This window comes from Larus michahellis, chromosome 5 (assembly GCF_964199755.1).
Source record: "Larus michahellis chromosome 5, bLarMic1.1, whole genome shotgun sequence".
NCBI lineage: Eukaryota > Metazoa > Chordata > Aves > Charadriiformes > Laridae > Larus > Larus michahellis.
Genome location: NC_133900.1, coordinates 75,911,963 through 75,935,835, shown reverse-complemented (window position 1 = coordinate 75,935,835; position 23,873 = coordinate 75,911,963). Strand labels below are relative to the sequence as shown.

At 37.9% G+C, this 23,873-nt stretch overlaps 1 protein-coding gene across 8 annotated transcripts in view; it reads left to right on the top strand.

Moving 5' to 3' along the window:
* The window catches only part of CLOCK (clock circadian regulator), a 64,151-nt gene that overhangs the window by 14,773 nt on the left and 25,505 nt on the right, over window positions 1-23,873 (top strand). For 7 of the 8 annotated variants that reach the window (XM_074588096.1, XM_074588090.1, XM_074588097.1 and 4 more), the window contains exons 4-9: window positions 5,703-5,761; window positions 14,579-14,693; window positions 17,228-17,318; window positions 18,960-19,019; window positions 19,212-19,360; window positions 23,735-23,826. In XM_074588096.1, coding sequence (XP_074444197.1) covers window positions 17,272-17,318; window positions 18,960-19,019; window positions 19,212-19,360; window positions 23,735-23,826 — 348 coding nt within the window. In that variant the 5' untranslated portion in view covers window positions 5,703-5,761; window positions 14,579-14,693; window positions 17,228-17,271. Of the gene's footprint in view, window positions 1-4,141; window positions 4,309-5,702; window positions 5,762-14,578; window positions 14,694-17,227; window positions 17,319-18,959; window positions 19,020-19,211; window positions 19,361-23,734; window positions 23,827-23,873 lie in introns of those variants that run through there. The other variant, XM_074588095.1, reaches the window with a different exon arrangement.

The following is a 23,873-nucleotide window of genomic DNA, read 5'->3' as shown; positions in this document are numbered from 1 at the left end:
TTTCTGTGGCTGTTCTTTGAGATGTTGTTTACAGCCAGGCTAATTTCAGTAGGCTAATATTCCTCTGTCATTAATCTGATTTTTCTCAATTCACGTAGTTGCTTAGCACTGGATTTAGAGATCAGTTTGAATGATTGAAGCAAACACGTGCTCATCTTTTGAATTTTGTTTGAGTTAGGGCAAGTTAAATCACAGTAGTAGTGCTTACACGCCTGTCTCAGTCTACACTACCTGAATTTCCAAATAAAAACCAGCACTGACAGCTCTATCTGAAAGTTCAGAGTTGCCAGAATCTTTGGTTTTCTCTTGCTGTATTTAATAGCACAGGTAATAGGAGGAAATAAATAAATGAGAGAAAAATCTGAGAGAAATAAAGGGGAGACAAGAAAAGAAGTGAAATATTTAAAGTGGGAAAAAAAAAAGGATGTAAAAGATTGAGTGAAGAAAGGAAGAAAAGAGAAATGCAGCCAAAATGAGAGGGATATCCGGTTTTGTGTCTTCTGCTGAATTGTGGAATAGGGGAAATAAATTCTTTTTATGGTAGCCAGCAGATTGCCATGGTACAGTCTTTCAGTTGCCTCAAGTATTCTGTTTTGGTGAGATGACACCTACTTTGATTAGTCTGGTTTGGGAAGGTAGGATGTCATTCTGGTGTATGCATTACCATTTTGATTTGGATCATTAATACTGATTTGGAGAAAATCTTTCGATTATCTCCCCTTATCGCATACTTGCTCAGTGTGTCTGAACAACATTCCTGTCCCAGAAAACTAGTATGTAAGTTCAGCTGTGGGTGCAAAGGGCTCTTCTGTCTCTATTGGGGACATACGGATCTGAATTGATTATTAAAACCCGGGAAAACTTTGAATGGCCTGTGTGATGGTGATATTTGCTTCTGGACACCAGGTGAAATCTAATCCAAACTAAACCCTCTTGAACAGCTAGCATAGAAGTGCCAGCACCAGCTGCTTTGATCTACTGATCCATTTCTACTGCTCCACATTACTTGCTAGTGGAGACATAGCCAAAATTGTTCACTTTGGTTATAGGTCAGTAGATGAGGGCAATGAACATCTGTGACATGTGTCTATTCTACAAATCCAGTTACAAGTTTTGGTGCTAATATTTACAACTTTTAAAGTGTCATTAATGGTGGGTGGTTTTTTTGTAACTTTTGTTAATACAAACTGTCAAGGAAACAGACAAATACTACAAGTGACAGTAAATCAAATGACTAAATCATAACTGCTTTTTGAAATTTTGGTCGTTTAGTCTGTTTTTTCTTCCCTGCTTATATTCTTAAATTGTCAAAAATAGCAGTCTTCTGATTTCTTTAATTTCATAATTTTCATATAGAATTATAAAACTTGTATAGTTCTCATCCTAAGTGTTTTGCTTGAGTCACTCATCTGCAATGAAAAAAAAAAAAAAGTCCAGTGTTTTATTGCAGTCATTAAGTAGGAGCAAGACAAAAAATGGAGGTGTGTTCTTCACAGGTGTTTGCGTTTATTACCATCTTTCTGTGCATTGAGCTTTCATGAATCAAGACAGATTTATTTTTTTTTCCTGGACTGAATTCCTTAATTTGAGGTTGTAGATGGCAGTTGTTAAGGTTTCGAAAATTTAAGTAATATTAGTTGCCAATGTTAAATCATTTTACCTTGAAGTAATACTTGTAAGAGTTCTCCCTGTCTGTCCCGTATAATTTTAAGTATGGAGATTCCCAAGAATTTTGCACACTGACTGCTAGTGTAATATCTCACATGTCTAAACCAATGATTGAAAGGCAGGTCCTGCCTGACAAACCTGATCTCCTTCTATGACAAGATGACCTGATTATTGGATAAGGGAAAGGCTGTGGACATTGTCTACCTAGATTTTCGAAAAGCATTTGACACTGTCCCCCATAGAATTCTCATGGAAAAACTGGCGGCTCACGGCCTGGATGAGCGTACGATCTGCTGGATCAAGCACTGGCTGGATGGGCGATCCCAAAGAGTGGTGGTCAATGGAGTTAAATCCAGCTGGCAGCCAGTCACAAGTGGTGTCCCTCAGGGCTCAGTGTTGGGACCATTTCTGTTTAACATCTTTATTGATGACCTTGATAAGGACATAGAGTGTGTCATCAGCAAGTTTGCAGATGACACGAAGCTAAGCGGGAGTGTTGATCTACATGAGGATAGGGAGGCTCTACAGAGAGACTTGGATAGATTGGACCGATGGGCCACTGCTAACGGTACGAGCTTCAACAAGGCCAAGTGCCGGGTCCTGCACTTGGGCCACAACAACCCCATGCGTCGCTACAGGCTTGGGGCAGTGTGGCTGGAGAGCTGCCTGGCAGAAAAGGACCTGGGGGTTCTAATTGACAAGTGGCTGAACATGAGCCAGCAGTGTGCCCAGGTGGCCAAGAAAGCCAATGCCATCCTGGCTTGTATTGGAAATAGTGTGACCAGCAGAAGGAGGGAGGTGATTGTCCCCCTGTACTCAGCACTGGTGAGGCCACCCCTTGAGTATTGTGTCCAGTTCTGGGCACCTCAATACCAGAGAGATATTGAGGTGCTGGAGCGAGTGCAGAGGAGGGCAACGAAGCTGGTGAAGGGCCTGGAGAATAAATCTTATGAGGAGCGATTGAAGGAGCTGGGACTGTTTAGCTTGAGGAAGAGGAGGCTGAGGGGAGACCTCATCACTCTCTACAACTACTTGAAAGGACATTGTAGAGAGGTTGGTGCTGGTCTCTTCTCACAGGTAATTAGCAATAGTACAAGAGGGAATGGGTTCAGGCTGCAGCAGGGTAGGTTCAGGCTGGACATTAGGAAAGAATTCTTCACAGAAACAGTGGTCAGACACTGGAATAGGCTGCCCAGGGAGGTGGTGGAGTCACCATCCCTGAATGTGTTTAAGAGTCGTTTAGATGCGGTGTTAAGGGATATGGTGTAAGGGAGAACTTTGTAGGGTGGGGTTGATGGTTGGACTCGATGATCCCAAGGGTCTTTTCCAGCCTAAATGATTCTATGATTCTATTAGGACTAAACTCAGTGATACTTCTTGTTTATTAGATCTTTGCAGAATCTAGGTCTTAGCTTTGACTGTTTTCCATAAAATTTTCAAGATTCAAGTAAGATTTCTATTGACAGAGACGTTTAAAAGGACAGCCCTATAATATAATAATTAAAAAAAAATCTAATGTTGTAGCAGCATAAGAATCAGCATTTTTCATTTTTTTAATAAAGCCAGATACTTTTTTTCAAATCGTGTTATTTGCAGTGTAATTTAAGTTGCTTTTATTCAGTCTATTCCCTCATGTTGTAACTAGCATCAACATATTATAAAAGTATATTTTATTCTCTTAGGCTTAAGCATCTCTCCATTCAATTTGTATAATCCTTTCTACTAGAGCGTTTATTACTGCCATGTGTGTATGTAGCACTTTAGCTAGCAAAAAAACCAATGTGTTAAGTAAAAAATCAAAATTTAGTACTTAGCTGCTTCATATAGCAGCTTTGGGAGGAGGCAGTTTCAAGCCTCATTTTAAAATGAAGAAAAATGTCGAGAGTCAAAACATCAGAATTGTAAGCCGGCAAGATAATCTTGTTTTACAAATAGTGCAATATTATGTTGAAGTGCGTATTTCATTCTTATTCTATTTGCGTATTTGTTAATGTGTTAGGCATAACTAAAAGGTTTCGTGCCTTAATGTACACTTAAATACAGTACAGCTGTTTTCACTAGCCTCTTAGCATGTGGCTTCAACATACAATTTGTATTAATTTCAGGATTTCCTGTGAATATTGACAGCTTTTGGAATCCCATTCCTCGATGCCACTGTTAAATAGGCTACTAGCAAGATCCTAGGTCATTGAAACCACATTCACAATGTTCGGAGCAGAAGAGAATTGCCATTTAAAATAAAATCTGATTATAGTTTTACTTTTTGATAACTGATATATTAATTGAAAATTGGAATGGCTATAATGCCTTTATAAATGCTTTCATAATGTTACTTTTCAGTACTTAATTGGATGATCTAAGTCAGGTGCTGTTAATAAAGTGGGAAAAGAGCCTATACGGGTGGATTACTGCATTTGCTTTGATCTAAAATATTGTAAAATATATCTAATGCAACGTGATTTTTTTTAACTAGATCCTACTTGATGTGGAGATGGCAGTCTTCTAAGCAGTGCTAATTTCAGCATCTTCAGTAGTGACCTGGAAGGGAAGGTTTTAAATGTTTGCGAATGAAATATGGTGATGCTAATTTGGGAGGTGTTGAGAACTTGAGAGCGCAGAGAAAGCTTTGAGGAGCAAGAAGTAAGCAGACTGAGACACGTGTTTTGGTAGTTAGAAATAGTGTCGTCTGATCATTCTGTGAAAGAAAAGCTTGAAAAGTGGTAAAAGCGCAAAAAAAAAAAAGCTGAAGAGTTTAAAGTCATGCAAATATAGTGAGTATAGTCTCAAGTAGTTGATATGATTTTGTGTTGAGTATTGTAGATGGTAAAAGGGACTAATAGTTCTCACGTAAATAACTTTGAGGACTTATTTGAAATGTTTTAAAGTTTATAGGTAAGTATCAGGACAGAACCTGATTTTCCACAAATACAAAAAGGAGATGAATTTGTGACCTCTCTTTTTTTTCCCCCATACCTAATGTTGAAAATTCTTACCTCAAATATGGTAGGAGCAAAGCTTAAAAAGGTGTGGCCTAGAAATTCCTCAGTTATATTATGGTTTATGTCTTTCAATCAATATTGTGATCTTAAAATATTTTTGAAAGAGCTAGGGGAATGGGAAATAGTTGACAGAATTTTTGCTGAGTGGTGAATTAGTCTGCAAAGTCCAGAAAGCCTTCCTTTTAAAAAATTCCCAATGCTTGAAGAGTAATATTGTCGTCATAATTAATCAACTTAATTTGTAATTAAATTGTCTGGGCCCAATATTTTGAAGATCGTACTGATCTATGGAAAAAAGGAATTTGTTGGTCTGCTTTCGCTGCTTCTCTGGTGACCCTCAGAAGGTGAATTCGGTGGGTTTTCTGGACTCGCTTATTTGGCACAAGCTCTGAAAGTTTCTGCTCATGTCACCAGCAGGCCACAAGGGAGGGAGGAGTGCAGCAAAATTATATTAACTTCAGAGTTGACTTTATAGGCTTTTTGCTATCGCTGCGTTGCTGTTTCTGCTTAGTTCATGCAATGTATTCCCCCCCCCCCCCAATAACTCACCATCTTTCCTGCCTGAGCAAGTCCAGTTACTGACTAAATGTTGGCTGTTTCTTTTTTTTTTTTTTTTTTTTTATTCTTGCTTATAGCAGGGTGGCAAAAGCATACCTGTCCCCAAAGTGGTTACAAAGTGTTTTGCAAAGAGTAAGACAAGAAGAGTCAAGTCTTTCTGCCTTGGTTTTGTCCATTCTTTAGCCAAGACGTTTCCTCTCTGCAATTGCAAAACCTTTTTATTTTGTTTTATTTTTTCCCTTTCCTTTTAAGGCACTTCTTGCCTATGTGATGTGAAGGACTTGTCCTGTATCTCAGGTTTTGCAATCACTGCAATTCCAGTTGAGCCTGGATTGTTACATTTAAAGTTCTGACAAAAGAGCAACTGTAGTGTTTCGTTTCATGAAAGTAAGGTGTAGCACAATGCAGGGGTTTGGAATTCTGTAATTGTAGCATTTAGTTTTTATGTAATGAATAACCTTGCTCTTTCTACAACAGGCAGCTGTATTGGGGGAATAACTGAAGGATCCACTGTCAGACACCAGAATTTTAGTAAAGTAAGTCTTTACTTTTGTTGTATCTTGTTAATCTTATGAATATAATGGTCAGCGTGCTACTACAGAAGCGTATTTTGACAAATTACTTTGGAATACACTGAAGTTAGCATCCCCCGGTGTTTGCCGTGTTTCATTTTGTTCTGGTTTTGTTCTGCCTCATTCTTTTTTCTTTTGTTATCGCTTCCCGGTCTCCAGGATGATGTAGAGGACTTCTAGGGGAAAGGGGTGGGGGAGGCAGGGAGGAGGAGCTATTAGTAATTGGTAAAAATTGCTAATTTTTTAAATCGGTAATTTTTGACTTGGACTGTGCTTTAGTGTTGGAGCTTAAAGCGTTCCTACTCTCTCGTTTTATGGAAATGTGAATGTGAAATCTCACTTCTTTCTTTTTGAAGACGCTTTCCGACGAAGTGCACTGCCTACTCCATTCTTCAGGCAGTCAAACAGTCCACTCTTCACAAAAGCTTCACAGAATAATTTAGCTGTGCATGAGTCACCCGCGCTGGGAAATCCAGGCATCAGAGCACTTCCACAGCTGCACAAATCGAGGATTGTGCAATCAACTTGGAAAAAAAAAATTATGCCCATCGCTAAATATTTTTAAAATGCTTTATTTACGTGTTCGCATTTCTGCATGAGATGGATAATTACATTTCAGATTAAATATTGACTTTCTGAAACACCTGTTACTTCTTGGGTGCCATGTTTTTGGGTATTGCTGTTTGCAGGCTGTCCCAATCTCTTTTTATACAACTCTAAGAGTTACAAATAGCCACTCTTGGTACAAATCATTCTTTCATTAAATTTTCTCAGTTTCATATCGTTCATTTTGGTGAATACCCTTGTGTAAGTGTCTGTACTGAGGTTCATCTTAAAACAGTCACAGTTCATGCTAATTAACATCCTATTTGATAGACAGGTTGATAACGACTTAGCAACACATCAGGTATATAAACTCTTGTGCTTTACATTTTGCTTGAGTTTCCCATTGACTCTAAGGCTGAGTTCTGGATTCATTTTCATATCCAGAAGCTGATGGATCAGTGTATATAAACAACCCTTGTTCTGTCCAGAAACTTAATTTGTGATGGGTTGCCATGTGAGATGCAGCAATGCTTGGGAGAGTACAGATGTTTCATTTAAATATAAAGCAGACTTCTCAAGTAGTAGCTACACTACTCTTTTTTCTTTGAGCACAAATTGGAATCTCATTTTTCCTAATTTTGTTCTTTGGTTGTAATTTAACACACGGTGTAGGTCAGCATGAAACGGCATTGCTGCCAAAAGATGTCTAACCTGGTGATTCACTGCTTCCCCTTCCCCTGTGCCAGCACAGCTTTTGAGCAGCCATATGGCGAAACAAATTTAGTTGATTTAGCTGAATGAAATAATATTTCAGTTAGTTTTAGGCTGGACCAGTTTTCGACTGTGTCAAATGTGTGGTCAGAGATACTAATGCTAGCAGAAGAGAGGGAATTCAATATGGGTGTGGAAATGAGTGGTCAAAGTAATGATCAAAGGCTAACATGAAAAGTTGCAGGTTGACCAAAGAGTTTGGTAAAAGTACATAAAAATATAAATAACTATTACAGTGTGAAGTGCCTCATCTGTAGCCATGTAGTTACCTCCATGGTCTATGTATATATTGGTTTTGCTGTCTTACATATGGTAATTCTTCACCTGTGGACTGATTCAGAGGAAGTAGTTAGACTGTTTCTCCCACATCCTAGGTGAGTACCCTGTCTACCAGTTAGGAATAAGTCTCCTGTTTAAAAAAAAAAAATAAAAAAAAAATTGCGTTTATTTCATGCCACTTTCCCTCTGTCCCCTCCACCCCTTTTTAATGTATGTGTAACAGAAAGGGTAAGATGTTTCTGGATATAGGGATGTGCTAGAAAATAGTATCTTAAAGGAACAGAATCATAGAATCATAAGGTTGGAAGGGACCTCTGGAGATCATCTAGTCCAACCCCCTGCCAGAGCAGGGTCACCCAGAGCAGGTTGCACAGGAACGCGTCCAGGCGGGTTTGGAATGTCTCCAGAGACGGAGACTCCACCACCTCTCTGGGCAGCCTGTGCCAGGGCTCTGCCACCCTCAGAGTAAAGAAGTTCCTTCTCATGTTTAGGTGGAACTTCCTAAAGTTATTGATATGAAATAGTTGGTTGCCTTTTAAAAGGTAAGGTGGATTATAAACCAAGCAAAACTGATTTAAGACTTATAGCTAGATCCTTAAAATTTCTCCTAAATAGACTGTAAAAGCGTTGGGTGCAGAAATAACTTGTGTACCTTAACTTCTTACAGACCATCTTGGCCATCTGTTGACTTCTTGAATTTCTGAAGATTTTAGAATGTAATAGTAAGATGTGTGTGTAAAAAAAAAAAAAAAAAAAAAAAAAAAAAAAAAAAAAAGTATAGCTGTGTTCATTTGGACATAAAAGCTAATAAATATTCATTGGGTAGATTTTTCTGGTGTAGGATAGAATTTTGGAACGATTCATCAGTGTGAATTTCAAAACCTGCTTTTTAGCTGCCTTTCCCACCTCACAACACACATATGCATACTAAAAGTCTGGCAGTTAAGGTCCTCGCCTAACACGTAGGTTCATGTTTTTCTGCAAGATTAATTGTAGTGGATAGCTGAGTGTTTGTTTTTGTCACAGTAATGATAGTTGTAAAGTCTCACTTTCTAAATTTAAACATGAGTTTGTCAACATTGAGCAGAGATTTTGTATGGAATCGAAGAATTTGCCTTATCTTGCTTTGAATGTGTAATAATTATGTCTGTTGAATTTGGTAATTAATTTTCTCCATTACAGTTCTCAAAAATTAGCTTACTTTCTATATCTAGACACTCTTTCCTCTTGTTATTGGGGTAGAGGAAAAACAACGTTTTAACTCTTCTTGGTCTGTCTCATTTTTCAGTTGAATTTTCATATATATTTTCCAGTGTAGGAATAAAGTGTTTAATACATTTTTCCTCTTTGGTTAGGTTTATTAGTATTCTTGGTATTATTTATGCTCTGAGGAAAATGAGACAAACTGCTTTAGACCAATTGTTTAACATCTGTATCTGATAGAAAACATTTAAAATTGCTAATGGTCTGTTTCATAAATATGCACATTTGTAATTGGATGAATCATTTCAAAGTGGTGTTAACTCCAGGATAAATATCTTGGTACCATATTTTAATTTTATTTTTTTTTCTTAAAATTCTATTAATATTGAGAAATCATCAAGTGAAGAATTTTATTTTTTTTCGTCTAGTAATGTTATTCTGTAGAAAGCTGTTTTGTATGTAGCAAATAGTTTTCTGGGATAATTACTAATATTCAGTAGGAATTTAAACTTTTGAGCATGTGTGTAGTATTTTTTTTCCCTTTTCAATTTCTGAAAAAACCCTGCCAATTGCCTACCTTCCTAGTTCCCTTTAAGAGACTGGAAGAAGGAAGCTGGGATTTTATTTGTTGGCTGTGAAATAGTCCAAGTTTAGATGCTGTGAGAGAGAATAGCAGAATCTCCAGATTTTACACCATCTACAGCGCTTTTTCTGCAGCGCAGTGAACATGAACTTAGAATCCATTCTTGAGCTGGCTGCCCGCAGGTTGTTGCTGCTCAGAATCCCAGTAAAGGAAATGGAGATTTAGAGAGAGGTGAAGATTTTCAGTTTTGAATTATAACACTAACATGTTAGCTTCTCTTGATTAAAGCTCACCTTGTGAAGCATTGGTTTTTTTGTTAAGCCCCGTTTAAAGGGGAGGCAGTAGGTGTACTTTTCAGCCAGGCTTGATGATGAGCTAAATGGTATTTTAGGTGTGCACACACAGTGTATTCTCTGAAGTCTAACCCATGGCTCCCTGTTCCAGATCCAGCAGTGGCAGACGTAGTTGAGAGGTTCCTCCCCCTCCTTGTCGAGGGGTACTGTTCCTCAGCTGTGCCAATTACCAAAGGTACATGAAGCCACACTTTTTAATAAGAACATGATAATAAATATTATATTTAAAACTGTGTGATATGTGGGTTCTTTTAGACACATCATTTCACAAATCAGCTTCAGTGTGCCTCCAGAGCTGAAGTGGTGTGCTCCTCCAGTAAAAGCCATGGAAGGGTGGCAAGAAGCAGGGTGGAGCCTCATAAATAAAAGCGAGTGCAAGTAGAATTGTAACATAGCCGCAGACTTTCTCTTGTACAGACTAGTCACACAGGATTTATAAGCATTATTTCTGCCACACTTACGGTTTTGTTATTGGAGGAAGGAGTTCTCCAGTAAGGAACTGAGAATGCAAAGAACTGAGGAAAATATTTTAAATGAGAATAAAGTAGAATAACAATCGATGGACAGGTCATTAAATGCTGCCTTTCAAATTTTTCTTATAAATTTGGTTAGGTTTGTACTACTTCTTGATTATCCTTTATGCTTGTCTACTCCCTGCAAAGGTAATGGACCTAAGCAAGCTGCTGTCACAAGTCTGGCTAAAAGCTTATAACTGTAAGCAATATCCTCATAGACAGATGGATGATGAGGATTTGAGGAAAAAAAGCAGTTCTCTCCTGCCTTCATCGCATATTAGTCTGTCCCACTGTCAGGAGAGAGCTTTCCTCTGTAACTTGGGACTGAATGCAGTTTGCGATTTCCATTTTTTTTCTAGCGCGTGGTTAGAGGAAACACGCCTGTTCATCATTCCTCTCTCCACTGGTGTCCACTCACAAATTTTCCTATTAAAAGGCCATCTGGGCTCAAGCTGTGTGGATGTCTGTGCTAGAAACAGCACTCTCCTACTCTGTTTTCCTGTATCTACAGAAGATGACATTTCTGGGATGGGTCAGCTCTTTGCACAAGTCCAGACCAAGATTACTGTTGGTTTGTTGACACGGTAGAGAAAAGTTTGCGCTGTATGACTATTCCTGGCTGCTGGAATAACCTTTTCAGCTGCAAAGTTTGGACAACATTTCTTGAAATTCCTTTTGGCCCTATCTTCTGATATTTTTGTTTGTTGGTTTGTTCTGCTTTTTTTTTTTTTTTCTTTTATTTTGAGGTAGGAAATGAGAGACACATAAAAACATAGTATTTTAACAGAGCCTTTGATAGCCTGTGAGAAGGGATCAATCAGTCATTACCCTAATTTGCTTTCGGTTGGTGTATATACCATTGCAAGCAAAGGAGCGAGTACCTCAAAACCTGCCAGCTTGTTCTGTTAGGCCAAACTATCTGATTAGAAAGCAGGTTATGGTTTACCTGTCTAAAGATCTCTCACTCTCTCCAAACGTTTATGGTTACTAGAGAGGAACTAAACCAAAGCAAATTCTTCCCCTTTTCCTCCCCTGTAAAAGAGCTAAAGAGAAAAATGGTTGGTCTGGGAGGGGAGCGGGAAACCTACGGAGCAAAGAGCTAAGTGGAAAACCTGAGTGATGGTGACATGCTGTTCTGGACGTGAGATAATGGATGTATCTCTGCTTGTGCGTTACAGTGGCACGTCCCAGAATAAAACTACAGAAGTTCATAATCCAAGTTACCAGAAGCAAATGCTTCTTTGCTTCTGGCAAGGAGTATCAAGAAGGTTTATAATTATCCTCAGAATCTGTATGATGATGGGTGTCAAGAAGATGGGGTCAGGCTCTTCTTAGTGGTGCCCAGTGACAGGACAAGGGGCAATGGACACAAACTGGAACACAGGAAATTCCATCTCAACATTAGATAAAACTTTACTTTGAGGGTGGCAGAGTGCTGGCACAGGCTGCCCAGAGAGGCTGTGGCGTCTCCTTCTCTGGAGACGTTCAAAACCCGCCCGGACGCGTTCCTGGCCAGACTGCTCTGGGTGACCCTGCTCTGGCAGGGGGGTTGGATGAGATGGTCTCCAGCGGTCCCTTCCAGACCCTGCAATTCTGTGATAAGGAATAGGGCTTTGGGTGCTGTGCTTACACTGGGAGTCAGGTTCTGGCTCTGCTTTTTGCTCACAGTGTGTTTTTTCTGCTCCTTGGCTGGCTGACCCTGGTATGGAACCAGTGGTGGAGCTCTGCTGGGCCATCACAAGCGCAGACCAGCGTGCTGTGATTTTGCTTCTCTAAACGAGATCTTCTCTCAAGCTAATCCTCAGTGATTATAATAACTAGTTTGCTCCCTTGACAAAATAGGATTACGGCACAGAGATCAGGTTGTATTAAAGAAGTTAATCTCTTTCTGTTTGCAGAAACTCTAGTGTTGGAAAACTGAATTGTTTCCTATATTTTTCCTGTGATCTTTCCTGGGTGAAAGTATTTGTCTTAATAATATATGTCACCTTGCATTAATTCTGTCCGAGGACTGTAATCTGTAAAGTCACAAAAACATTACTTATAAAATCAAGATATTTATATAAGAGTCTTTTTTACAATATAAGGGCAATACTGATTCTTTCTCAAAACTATTTAGCGATGTTACCGTTACGGTGAAGTGCTGGAAGCGAAAGGATTTCAGTCACTGACTACATACAAAATGAAGTACAAGCAACACATTGACTATTGTCCCAGCCATTTTTTAGTCCAGTCCCGACAGAACATCTGTCATGAGCAAGACTGTAGCGTAATTTCACATTTTGTTCAATCTTTGAATTTGTTTCTAAGATTTAATATCGCCAACGTGCATGCCAGTATTAACGATAAAATTGAAGTTACTGAAGTTGTTTCAGTCTAAAACATGGAATGTGTTTATCAGATGGTGTGAACTTTTCACTATTACCTTCGCTTGGATTGTGGCTTTTTACCCCATGACTTTCTCAGAACCTTGTTTCTTTGGCCAAGCAATAACTTGGCACCCAGTGACTCCTTGCCTCTCCGTGAGCGGTAAGTCAGCATAGCGCAGAAGTTGCAGTCTTGCTAGTTTTTGTGATTTTGCTAAAGATTGAGCAATGTTGTGTATTAATAGTTTGTATATCCATGGTAGCAGCTAAGGTTTTTGATTGAGGACCTCAACTTTCTTAAAAATAGTAAGTTTCTAGCCTTCCGGGTTGCAGAAAAGTTTAAAAACATGCACTGAACATGTACAAAAGACATAGTATCTGGAGACAAATACACATAATTCATTGTATTTAAAAAAACTTCATGAATTGTGGAGATGGACCCATGACCTTTGGACATTTGAGGCTGACCACGCTGGCGTGTGGGCGTCTTAACCTTTCTGCTGGCTTTCACAGGCATGCCATTTCTACTGAGTTAGAGATCTGCGTGGTTTTGGTTACAGAAGCTTTTCCACTGCGATGAGCTTTCCTTTTGGTCTGGTTTAAGCTTGCTTATTTTCATTTATGACATAAACATATTCCTTTCCTCCTCGTCTTAAAATCCCTTTTTGAAATATCCTTAAAAACTTCCCTTTTTTTTTTAATTTTTCCTTCTCTTTTAGACATTATCAAGTACGGTTCTGTGCTTAAGTCCTGTGGTGTTTGTCTTAAGTGTTTAGTTGTGATTTATTATTCTTTTTAAATGCACTACTGCAGAGATGAGGTCTAAAATTTTCCTCCTCGGAACTCTGTTAGGAGCTGGGTGAGAGTTGGCAGAGTTGTTGGACTCCAAGCAGTTTAAAAACACGGGTTTCATGTTGCAGTCTCTGTAACCTAGACTTCCATGGGACTCTCTGTCACTATTAATGTTTGCACTTGTCAAACGGAACAAAACAGAATAGGAGAGGAGGCTGTAAGCACCTAAAAAAGTAGGTCAATGGGCCAGCAGGTTATTTGGCCAGAAAAGAGCGAGTGGCTTCATTGAATCATGCTGTAATTGTTTTTCTCCTGTTGGCAGATTGTTCTGCTGGGCTTTAACTGCCTATGTTAATATTTGCATCTCTATTTTAACCGCTTAAGAGCCTCTGCTAGGTGCAGGGGAAGGAGAAACGAAACTTCTCTAGTCAAATAAGAGAAAATTCTGGTGTTTTCCATAAAATCCGTTAATGAATTTAGGAGTAGCATAAGCTTAGTTTTTAGATCCCAGCCTCCTTTTTAGAGTTTAATAGGCTTTAAATTAAATTTTCTGGAAGTACTACATGTACATTGTATAGTGAATACGTTTTATTTTAAGAACAGTAAGCAAGGCAGAGAGAAACAGGATAAAGAAGGGAAAAAAAACGATTTCGTGTAGCTTAAAAAATGTAGAAAATGGCATGGTTCAAGGGAACAAACTGTATAAATGAAAAGTAATGGTATAAAGAGACTGGAAGCTGGTGATCACTTATACTACTGCTGAGGTTTTTTTATGGAAAAAGTGCATTTGTGAGGTAGGTTTGCAATACATTCTTGAAAGTGTTTTTGAAGTGGGTTTTGAAAGAAGGGGTTAATGACTGTGTCTGAGGGAGCAGCAATAATGTAGCTGGGCAACTTTGGTACTTGCCAGTAGCAGCATTTTACGCATTCTGGAGTCCTGAAAGTGGCAATTTTGGAGACTGTGAGAGGAAAAGACATAACTGAAAAAGCCAGTGGAGGCCCAAGTAAGAGTTTCAATAGAAAAGGTGTTGAAATAATGGCATAACGATATACTTTGAAGGTAGCAAGTGGAAGTGAAGATGTAGATGGCGTGGGAGATACTGAACTCAATGGTAAAAATGACATCAAGATTAACGATTGGCATAAAGTGATAGCTTAAAGCAGAATGAAATTGTTTCAGAATATCCATTTTATGAAGAGGAGCTTTAAAGCAAGGTGAATTCAGATAGTGAAATACTTGGGGTATTTTTAGTAAGCAGAATATTACATTTATAAATTACTCTTGGAATGATTACTTCTCTTTTATTAAAAAAAATAAGTGATTGTTGTAAAACTCCTTGATTACAAAATTCTCTTTTTTTATATTTTTACAGTTCAGAATTTAATGCTTTTCTGCAGAAGAGGATACATCTAACTCCACGTTGTTCTTCAAAGGAACCAGGTTTCATCACTAAACCTCACACTTTAACAAGTCCCAAAGTGTAAAAGGTAAAATTGTACTCTTAATAATAATTAATAAGGTTCCTGTGGCTTTCAGTCTTCAACGCTGAAGGGCTGAGTAGCAGTGTTAAGTAGTGTCTTTTTGTTCTCCAGAACATGAGGGAATTTGATTCTCAGAAATAGACATAGTCCTTGATTTCTTGTAGTGTTTGCTTTAAACTTGAGTGGTTTCATTGGCATTATCTCTGCAGTCTTGCCCATTGGCATGTGTAAGTGCTGAAAATGCTTAATGTATTGCAAATTTGGATGCAAAGACAGAAGGGTCAGACATTGAAGAGAAACAAATGCACTACAGGTGCGTTTCCTGTAGTCTTTAAGTTCTTTTAACTATTTGTCTTGGATACCAAATCTAAGTTGCTAGTTCTGACGTAGGACCTGTATACTGTAACAAGTGATTGATTTTGCTGAAATCTAGAAATCATGTGCTTTGTTAAAGTGAAAATACCCATTCTTAAATTCTGATTCTGCATCGTGAAGATGTCAGTTGTGTCACCGGTGAAAGGTTTTTGTATTTATCTGAACATGTATTTTTCTTTTGCAGATTAACGGAACAATGTATTTTTTTTTTCTACAGAATTTCATATTACTCTTGATCCCTATAATGTTAGGTACTAAATTAAATTAAACATTTTAAAAGGGCTAAAAATGTAATCAGTATATCCCTGTATTAGCACGTACTGTGTAAGCTAAACAAAAACAGGTTTCTAATGGGTGTCTTGATTTAAAACCTAATTCCATGCCAGTGGTGGTAGTTTGTTTTTACAGCTGTTAACAGTAAACATAGTCTGTAAACTGTGTAAACAATAAACATAGCAAACATAGACAGCGACCTGTCTATCGCTTGCTTTTGACAAAAATTTGACCAAACACTTCTTCTCAGTTTACTTTCCTCCTGCCATTTCTGGCTGGTTTTCAAATAGCATAACTCTGTTTCTTTATAAAAGCTGGCCAACTAATTTGGGAATTTTAATTTGTCGGTATGGGCAGTACAACTGTTATTTTAAAGAACTGGAGCGAAGGAGTGGTTTGCTTCCCGTGTCTCTTCAGGGCACTAGGTTTTGGAGAATAAAGGCAGGATAAAGTTGGGCCTCATTAATTGAAGAAGTGGCTACGGGGGCTCATGGGGAACTTGGGGAAGCTGCCTGCACACCTTGTGATCCTCCTTGAAGGAGATGGTGCTGCAGCACAGCTCTCCCAGCTCCGTCCCCGCTGCCTCAAGTTACGAAACTTTGTGGGGAGAAAAAACCCCATCTTGTGAAGCAAACCTGCATAGTGTGTGGCTGTTGTAGATCCTGAGAGAATTCGGTGGAGACATAAGCTTTTTTCCTCAGTTTCCCCACATATTTAAAAACTGGGATACAATTTTCCTGGAACATTTTGCAGACTGTCCGGATCATGAAGTTGCAGCTGCCATTTCTCTTGTGGTATTACCACTGCTGGTTCCACTGAATTTGGCACTATCAGAAACAAACAAATCCTTCCTTCTCACAAACCATGAGTCACTACAGTGACTAAACCTAGCTCCTTTGAAATAAATGCAATGCATTTTTACTACTAAGCTTATAACATAGTAAAAATTCCCAAAGACGTGCAAGTTCAGCTCATATAAAATTCCTTGCATCATGCAGTTCTTCCTTAATGACTGACAGTGTGACAGTCCTGCGGCTCCCTTTGAGCAGCCTCTGACATCTGACTTTTCTATATCAAGGAGAAAGGTTTAATTGCATTGGTTCATGTTTTCACAAACATTACAGCCTTTCCATATGTTCATGTAATTCTGGGGTACCTAAGAGTTGGTTCTTGTTGAATTAAATACTTATTTTAATTTTATATTTCTTCTCTCTCTGTTAATATTTCATTTACATTCTTTATTCAAAATCATGTGGACACATGAAAAATGAAAAACTTCCTACTGAACCATTGTAAAGAATAAGTGACTGCTTTAAGAAATGGCCAGATTAACTCTAACTTTCTCACAGTATGGAGGACACATTCTAATAGATACCTTATTGTCATCATTTCACAGGTCTGTTATAACAATGTGCTTGAGAAAAAAATATAGTAAGAAATAAATAATAGCTGTAAAATACTGTATCCCAAATCCTTTTTGTTTGTACAGTTTCTAAATAGAATGTATTACTACTGAGGAGTGTACTTTATGTCTGTTCAATCTTCAACATTTGGAGAGTCTTTTAAGTAAAAGTTAAAATAGAAAACAAAAGCTGTATCTGAATCATAGACAGAAAAAAGGTTTGTATTGGTTTAGTCCAGACTTATTTATCATGAAATCTAATAAAACAATGTTCTCCTGAACTCTCTGGCATGTAAAATGAGATATTAAAGTCCGGGTTGTGGTGATAATGGAGACTGCATTAGAGAACGTAGGAGGGCAGAGCAGAAGGTTGGAAGAGAGGGGAAGATTTAGAGCAGCTTATAGAGCAAACAAAAACTTCACTAGGCTCTAATGAGGAACATGCTTGTTCCTCCAGAGTCACGTTTTGATGGTTTTTCTTCTCTTACAGGCAAACGTACAAATGTCTACCACAAGACTAAAGTGTGATATGTTATGTTTTTTACCATAAGCACCCATAAAATGAGCTCCATTGCAGACAGGTATGTTAATAGACAGTAAGAGTTTTGGGAGAATTACTGTTCAATGCTTTCTTTAATAATCTTTCTTCAGTGTTAATATATAGAGAATATTAATTTATGCAATAAATAAGAGGAGTGAGTTTTTGTCTTTTTTTTTTTTTTTACAAAGTTATTTTAGTAGTTGTTAGATGGGTTGCTTTGTGGTCATTGGAAATAATGATTTTTATTGTTTGAAATGAGTCTTAAAATGTATTGCTTGTTTTCAGACACGGAACAGCATCTGTGCAATTTGAGTTGATTTTTGATGTTTACTTCAATTTTTTTTGAGTACTTCAGTATTTAATTAAGGAAAACAAAGACATTTAAACAACTAGTGATGCTGCAGATGATAGTAAAGTGACCTGCTAACCTATTTCAAGGGAAAAGTAATAGCTGAGACATGGTTTCTGCTTGATTCCTTGAGCTGGACTTTCTTAGCAGCTTAGGTGAACATCTGTCCTTGATATTCTGTGTGTTGCCATTTTTGAGACCTCAGGAAATGAAACTTGCATCAAATTTACAGAAAGTTAAACCTGCTCTAAATAAATAACAATAAAAGGAAAGGGTAAAACTTGCCTGAGTTTCTCAGTTCTTTTAGTGAGGTTTTGTGGCATTTCATTGAAACTTCAGCCTTTTGAATATACAAATTCCTTTTAATTGCTTTATATTTATGTAGTAAATGTACAAAATAATTGCTTCCTAACATCACTGCTTATCATAACGTACGATTGCTTGATGACGTTCACTTGCGTTAAGGGAAGGAAACATTAAGATAAAAAAATTAAGGGTGGACACAGAGTCAGTGTGGACACCCCTAAATAGACTGAAAGCAAACACAAGAAGTTAGAGAAATAAAATGTGAAAATCTATTATACAGCACTTCTGGAAAACAGAAGAACAGTTTTGACTTGACTTTTAAAACAAAAGGAAATTAAACAGAAGTGTTGTATGAAGCATATTGAGGCATCTTCAAAGGAAAACATGGTTTTATGTTGATATTTTAACACCTCTTTAGCCTCAATGGACAGTTGTGAATTAAGGAAAATTTATGTGATACTTGTTAGGAAACAAACATAATGAATAATTATTGTTACTGTTTACTGTTGATAGTGATTTCTATTTATAAAATTACATACATGGATGAAGTATAGCATATACCTCAGCATATGCCAATAATGATACTTCAGTATTTAGGAAAAACGTGCTTTCTTACTATTAATATTTCCAGTAATTACAATAGAAGTTGCCAATAAGTAAAAATAAATTATATTTGTCCTCTCTTATGTTTTCAAAAGGGTACAGTAATCCAAATAATCAGGAAGCTAGAAAAATAAAATTACATAGTTTTCAATTAAGTGTTCGAATATAGAAATAGTCTGACAGTCCTTTGAGTTGTGTCAGAAATGTAAGGGGTTTTTGCTTTCTGTTTAGTTAAGTGTCTTGCAGGAAAAACTTATAGCAGATGTAGCTTCAGGTAATTGATGATGGTCTTTGCAAGACATCACAGTAAAACAGTGCTTTGTTTTCTTGATGTAATGGAGATAATGAATAACCTTTTTCTCCTTTGTTGTGGTTGGACTGTACAAGAGAGAAATTTTACACTCTAATATTTGTTTCTTTCAGAAATGATGGAAGCATTTTTGATGGGCTGGTGGAAGAAGATGACAAAGATAAAGCAAAAAGGTAAGTATTAAAGTTATTTAAAACTAAGAAATATCCTATACTTGTACACTTGGGACGATTTCTAAACAATAAAAATGTGAATCTTTAATAAACAACCGTATTATTCAACGGCATTTCTTTTGCTGTTGTTATGCAGCTTATTGTAAAAAAGTGTCATATTTGTTATAAAACGTTTCCTGTTTTGTTTTTCAGAGTGTCTAGAAACAAGTCTGAAAAGAAACGTCGAGATCAGTTTAATGTCCTTATCAAAGAGCTGGGTTCCATGCTTCCAGGTAATGCTCGGAAGATGGATAAATCCACTGTACTGCAGAAGAGCATTGACTTTTTACGGAAGCACAAAGGTAATTCTTTGTAATAATAAAAAAAATTTGTAAATTCTTAGTTATTTTAATGATATTCACTTAGTACATAAAACATTGACAATTTTGCAGCTCCTTTAAGTTAATTGTCAAAAAATGTCCCCAAAGAAAGATATTCCTAAGATCCTAATTTAGGTTGCAGAGATATAACTATGTTTTCGCTAATATTTTGCAACAGCCAGTACTAATATTTTTTTGTCCCATAGTTGTCAAAGAAATCTGTTTCATAAAGAGAAGCATTTATTTTTGAAATAACCTTCAAGTTTTTTGTTGTGGACAGATGGAGACCTTTGGAATATAGTGGCTTCATAAGACCCAAGTTGTCAAAGTTGTGCTTCACAGGAAAACTCTGCTGATCCATTTCAGTGGAAGTACTTATTTTGATATTTAGATAAGACTGGTCTGAACAGTTGGTTTGTCTTTCCAAGTCCCACAGACAGCAAGATAAATCACTGAAAAACCTAGTCTGAGGGAACTTCATGCTCCCTCTCTTCATGTTGTGTATCTACACAACTGGCTGCTTTCACAAAGGGCCTTGCAGTCTCCAGCAAGCAGTATCGGGGTAGGTTGTTTGAAGAGAGGGGGTGGCATGCAGTGGGCATACAGACCAGGAGCACGGGCATTTTCTTTTTTCATTTTAGCTGGGGAAAAAAAAGGCAAACAGAAAATCTATAAATACTTTTAGCTGGACTTTCTAATTTTCAAGACATATCCACTGATGTATTAGCCAATGAGTCTGTGTTTGGTGTTTTGTAAACCATTATGTGAAATGTCAAAATGATGAGTGTCTTTGAACATCCTTGATTTGTTTTATTTCTCTGGTTGTTTGCGTCAGCTGATGGTGGGATATACCCAGATATGTTGTACTGAAGTTCATTACAGGTTGTTATTTCTGTCACGAGAAAATTCTTCTACCAAGTGTACACTTATTTATGGCTGTTAGATATTTCTGTATATAAAAAAACCCTGTTCCTGCTCCTACACTTGTTCTTAATATGGCACCTTGTGGTTCACACTGCCAAAAACAAGATTAAAAATTCAAGAAAATGAGCTGCTTCGGTAGTTAACCTATTTCCCTGCGTAATTTCTGACCATGCATACTAACTAGAAAGCAGTAGGCACAAAAAAACCAGCTATTAGGTTATAGAATAAAATAAGTAAAGCTGCTAAGTGGAAGGATAGGTATGTATTTATCAACAGTATGTGTGTCAATTTAAGGTATGTTAAGGTATGATACATATTTTTCCATGCCCTAGCGCATCTCTTCCATTAGTGTTACGGTTCAAGTAGCACCAGGTGTGTACTCAGTACTGCTGTTAAAAGGTAAACATAACAATTAAAATGGAAAGGGAGGGAGAGTAATTTGTGCAAGAATTCATAGGTTTGGGGTTTTTTTGCCAGTTAAATATTGATTATGCTGCTTTAATTCTCTGAGGCATGCTCCTCTCATAACAAAAACAGTATGAAGGCTCCTTTTCTGTAAAATTCAGTTCTGTAGAGTCTAAGGCCTTTGTGAAAATTGATTCTGTTTCAAAATCACTTTATTTTGTATTGATGATTCCTGTCATTAAATAGAGCGTAGACTGAACACATGTCAGCCGACCAGCAGCACCAGTCATAATTTTGTCTTCTAAGTGCTTCCTGAGATTATTTTTAATTTTTTTTTTTTATTTTTTTAGGATAAAGGGGAAGAAGGCAGCCCTGGAGATGGGTGCCTTTTAGGGCATGACGCTTTTGTCCTTCACCTGGTGGGACAGAATGCAGCTTTGGGTGACTGCAAGTATCATATTAAGGTCTCTAAAGCTCCGGCTGCCAGTGCTTCGTAGCATTGCTCTGCACTGGTTTACATTAAAATGTTCTGGACAAAATGTTGGCAAAGGTCAGAAGCGTTCTTTGCCTCCTGAAGGTGCTTGGATCTGTTTGTTACAATAAAGCAGAGAGTGACCCTAGCAATAAATAAATTGCTCAGCGCTGATTAGCCGCTTTATTGTTGAAAATCCTACTGTGTTCAGCCACCAGGTTTTGATTAACTGCCTTGCTTCTGGTTCTTTCTGGACCATTTCCACATTGGCCAGGCTTGGTACTCTGGCGGCAGCTCCAGAGGAACTCTCTGAGCTGGTTATTGGCCAGCATGGATTCTGTTTCTCATTGGGGAAAAACAGCAGACTAAGCACACTGAAATTATATTACTGAGAGCTTCTCCTAGGCTAGTACTGCCTATCATCTTCCTTTGAATTTGTAAACAAGAAATTTTTGAAAATAATGAAATACTGAAGAATTTTGCTGCTTATAATTACAACTAGTAGACTGATACTCATACAGCCCGCAGATAAATGCTACACAATCACAGAATGGTCGGGGTTGGAAGGGACCTCTGGAGATCATCCAGTCCAACCCCCCTGACAGATCAGGGTCACCCAGAGCAGGTTGCACAGGAACGCGTCCAGGTGGGTTTGGAATGTCTCCAGAGACGGAGACTCCACCACCTCTCTGGGCAGCCTGTGCCAGGGCTCTGCCACCCTCACAGTAAAGAAGTTTTTCCTCATGATTAGGTGGAACTTGCTATGTTCAAGTTTGTGTTCGTTACCTCTTGTCCTGTCACTGGGCACCCCAGCTGGCAATTTCTTTTGAGGATGCTCAGTGCTGATGCAGAGTTGCTTCAGATCCAGGAACTGAGGTCTGGATGAGTGCAAGCTTAGTTCTGCATCTTTGTCTGGTATCTAGCTCAGGAACATGACCTCAGAGTCATTTATCTTTGAATGCAACTCTCTGCCATAATTTTTAAGCATTTCTCTAAAGTTACCAAGTCAAACAAGTTTTTTTCCTGTTACTTTGGCTCGGTTTTCCAATATCATACTTGTTCAAATTACGGAAAATGTAAAAGAACTCCCATACTCGTGGTAAGATAATTCAGAATGGTTCATTAAAGGCATAAATTTTAGTTTTTCTTTAGTATAAATCCTTTCTACTGTAGAAGCCAGACTGACTTTTCAAAAAGATACCATTTCAAAACAGGTAGTGAAAGCCTGATCAATTTATGCCTTTTGTGAGATTTGATCATTGGAAATTCTGGTTTGTCTTATTTGTTGGTATTTTTTCCCCCTCTCTGTGCAGCACTCTGCTTCTTGCCAGTTTCTTGCATGACATTGCTGCTGTTTACTGTTCTTTTAGCTAAGTCTAAAGCTCTTTGGTAAAGTTTTCCCCCTTCAGTCTGTGAAAAAAAGCCCTGAACTGTTCCAGCCCTTTGCATATTTAACTCAGTTCCAGGTTTTCTCTTCTCTTTGAGCCATCTGAACTAACAAACCAGCTTACGGCCTTTGTACAGACTTGTGCTTTAGAAATCAAAAGGCCTTAAAGATGTAGAATCACAGAATCGCCTAGGTTGGAAGGGACCTTTAAGATCAGCGAGTCCAGCCATCAACCTCACCCTGCCAAAACCACCACTAAACCATGTCCTTAAGCACCACGTCTACAGGTCTTTTAAATACCTCCACATGGTTTGGTTCTTTGGGTTTGTCTAAATTCTTCATTCACAATGACTTGTTCAGGGTTGCTCTTACAACCGTTACGTCTGTAATGGCCTTGTTGCTCATCAATACCGAAGTACTATGTGGTCTCGCTTCTTGTTGTTTCAGTTATCAGTTGATAAGGGAGCGTCAGCTTTCAGAACCTGGGGTCTAGTTTTGCTTCACACCCATTGTTTCTCTCACCTATGTATGGGAAGTTAATCTATATATTTCTCTAAAGTCCTACAGGATTGTCTCTTCAAAATTTGTCTCTGTGTACGAACCAGACCATAATTCTGCAGCGGAATATGTCATACAGCTCTTAACAGTCTTTGGTGCAAACCTATTCTTTTCTTAATGTAACCATATTTCTTTACAGAAAAGGGTGGGAAGAAGAGAAAAAGGACAATGACAACTTTTAGTGCAAAGGTTAAAATGACCAGGATTGTCCACGATACTTGAGGATTATATGTTTTAATAACCTAAATTGATCAGGAATTTTGGCTTTCCAAATCCTTGAAAAACAACACTCAATAAAACGTTTTATTATAGTCTCAGAGGAAAGAATATTTTTCTATTGTCAAAATCCATTACTTACTGTCATTAACTTCAGCTTTACCGTGAAGTCTGGCAGGATGGTAGCACAACCTGGTAGAAGGAAAGAGAAAACAAATCTCATTATGACATAGGGAGAAGATACTTACTTGCTTTTTAAGGAGCAACATGCATATGTAATGAATAAACAACGGGAGAACCTTCTGCTACGTCCTGCTGTGTATATATGACTTAGTGGGAAAAGAATGGCTTTTGGAACTATGAATCCTCATATTGTCTATATGTTTCATTGTAGAAATTACTGCACAATCAGATGCCAGTGAGATTCGACAGGACTGGAAACCGACATTCCTTAGTAATGAAGAGTTCACACAGTTAATGTTAGAGGTATGTTATTTCTGTTTTTCTGGGAGTACAGTATTTCCTCAGAAGAG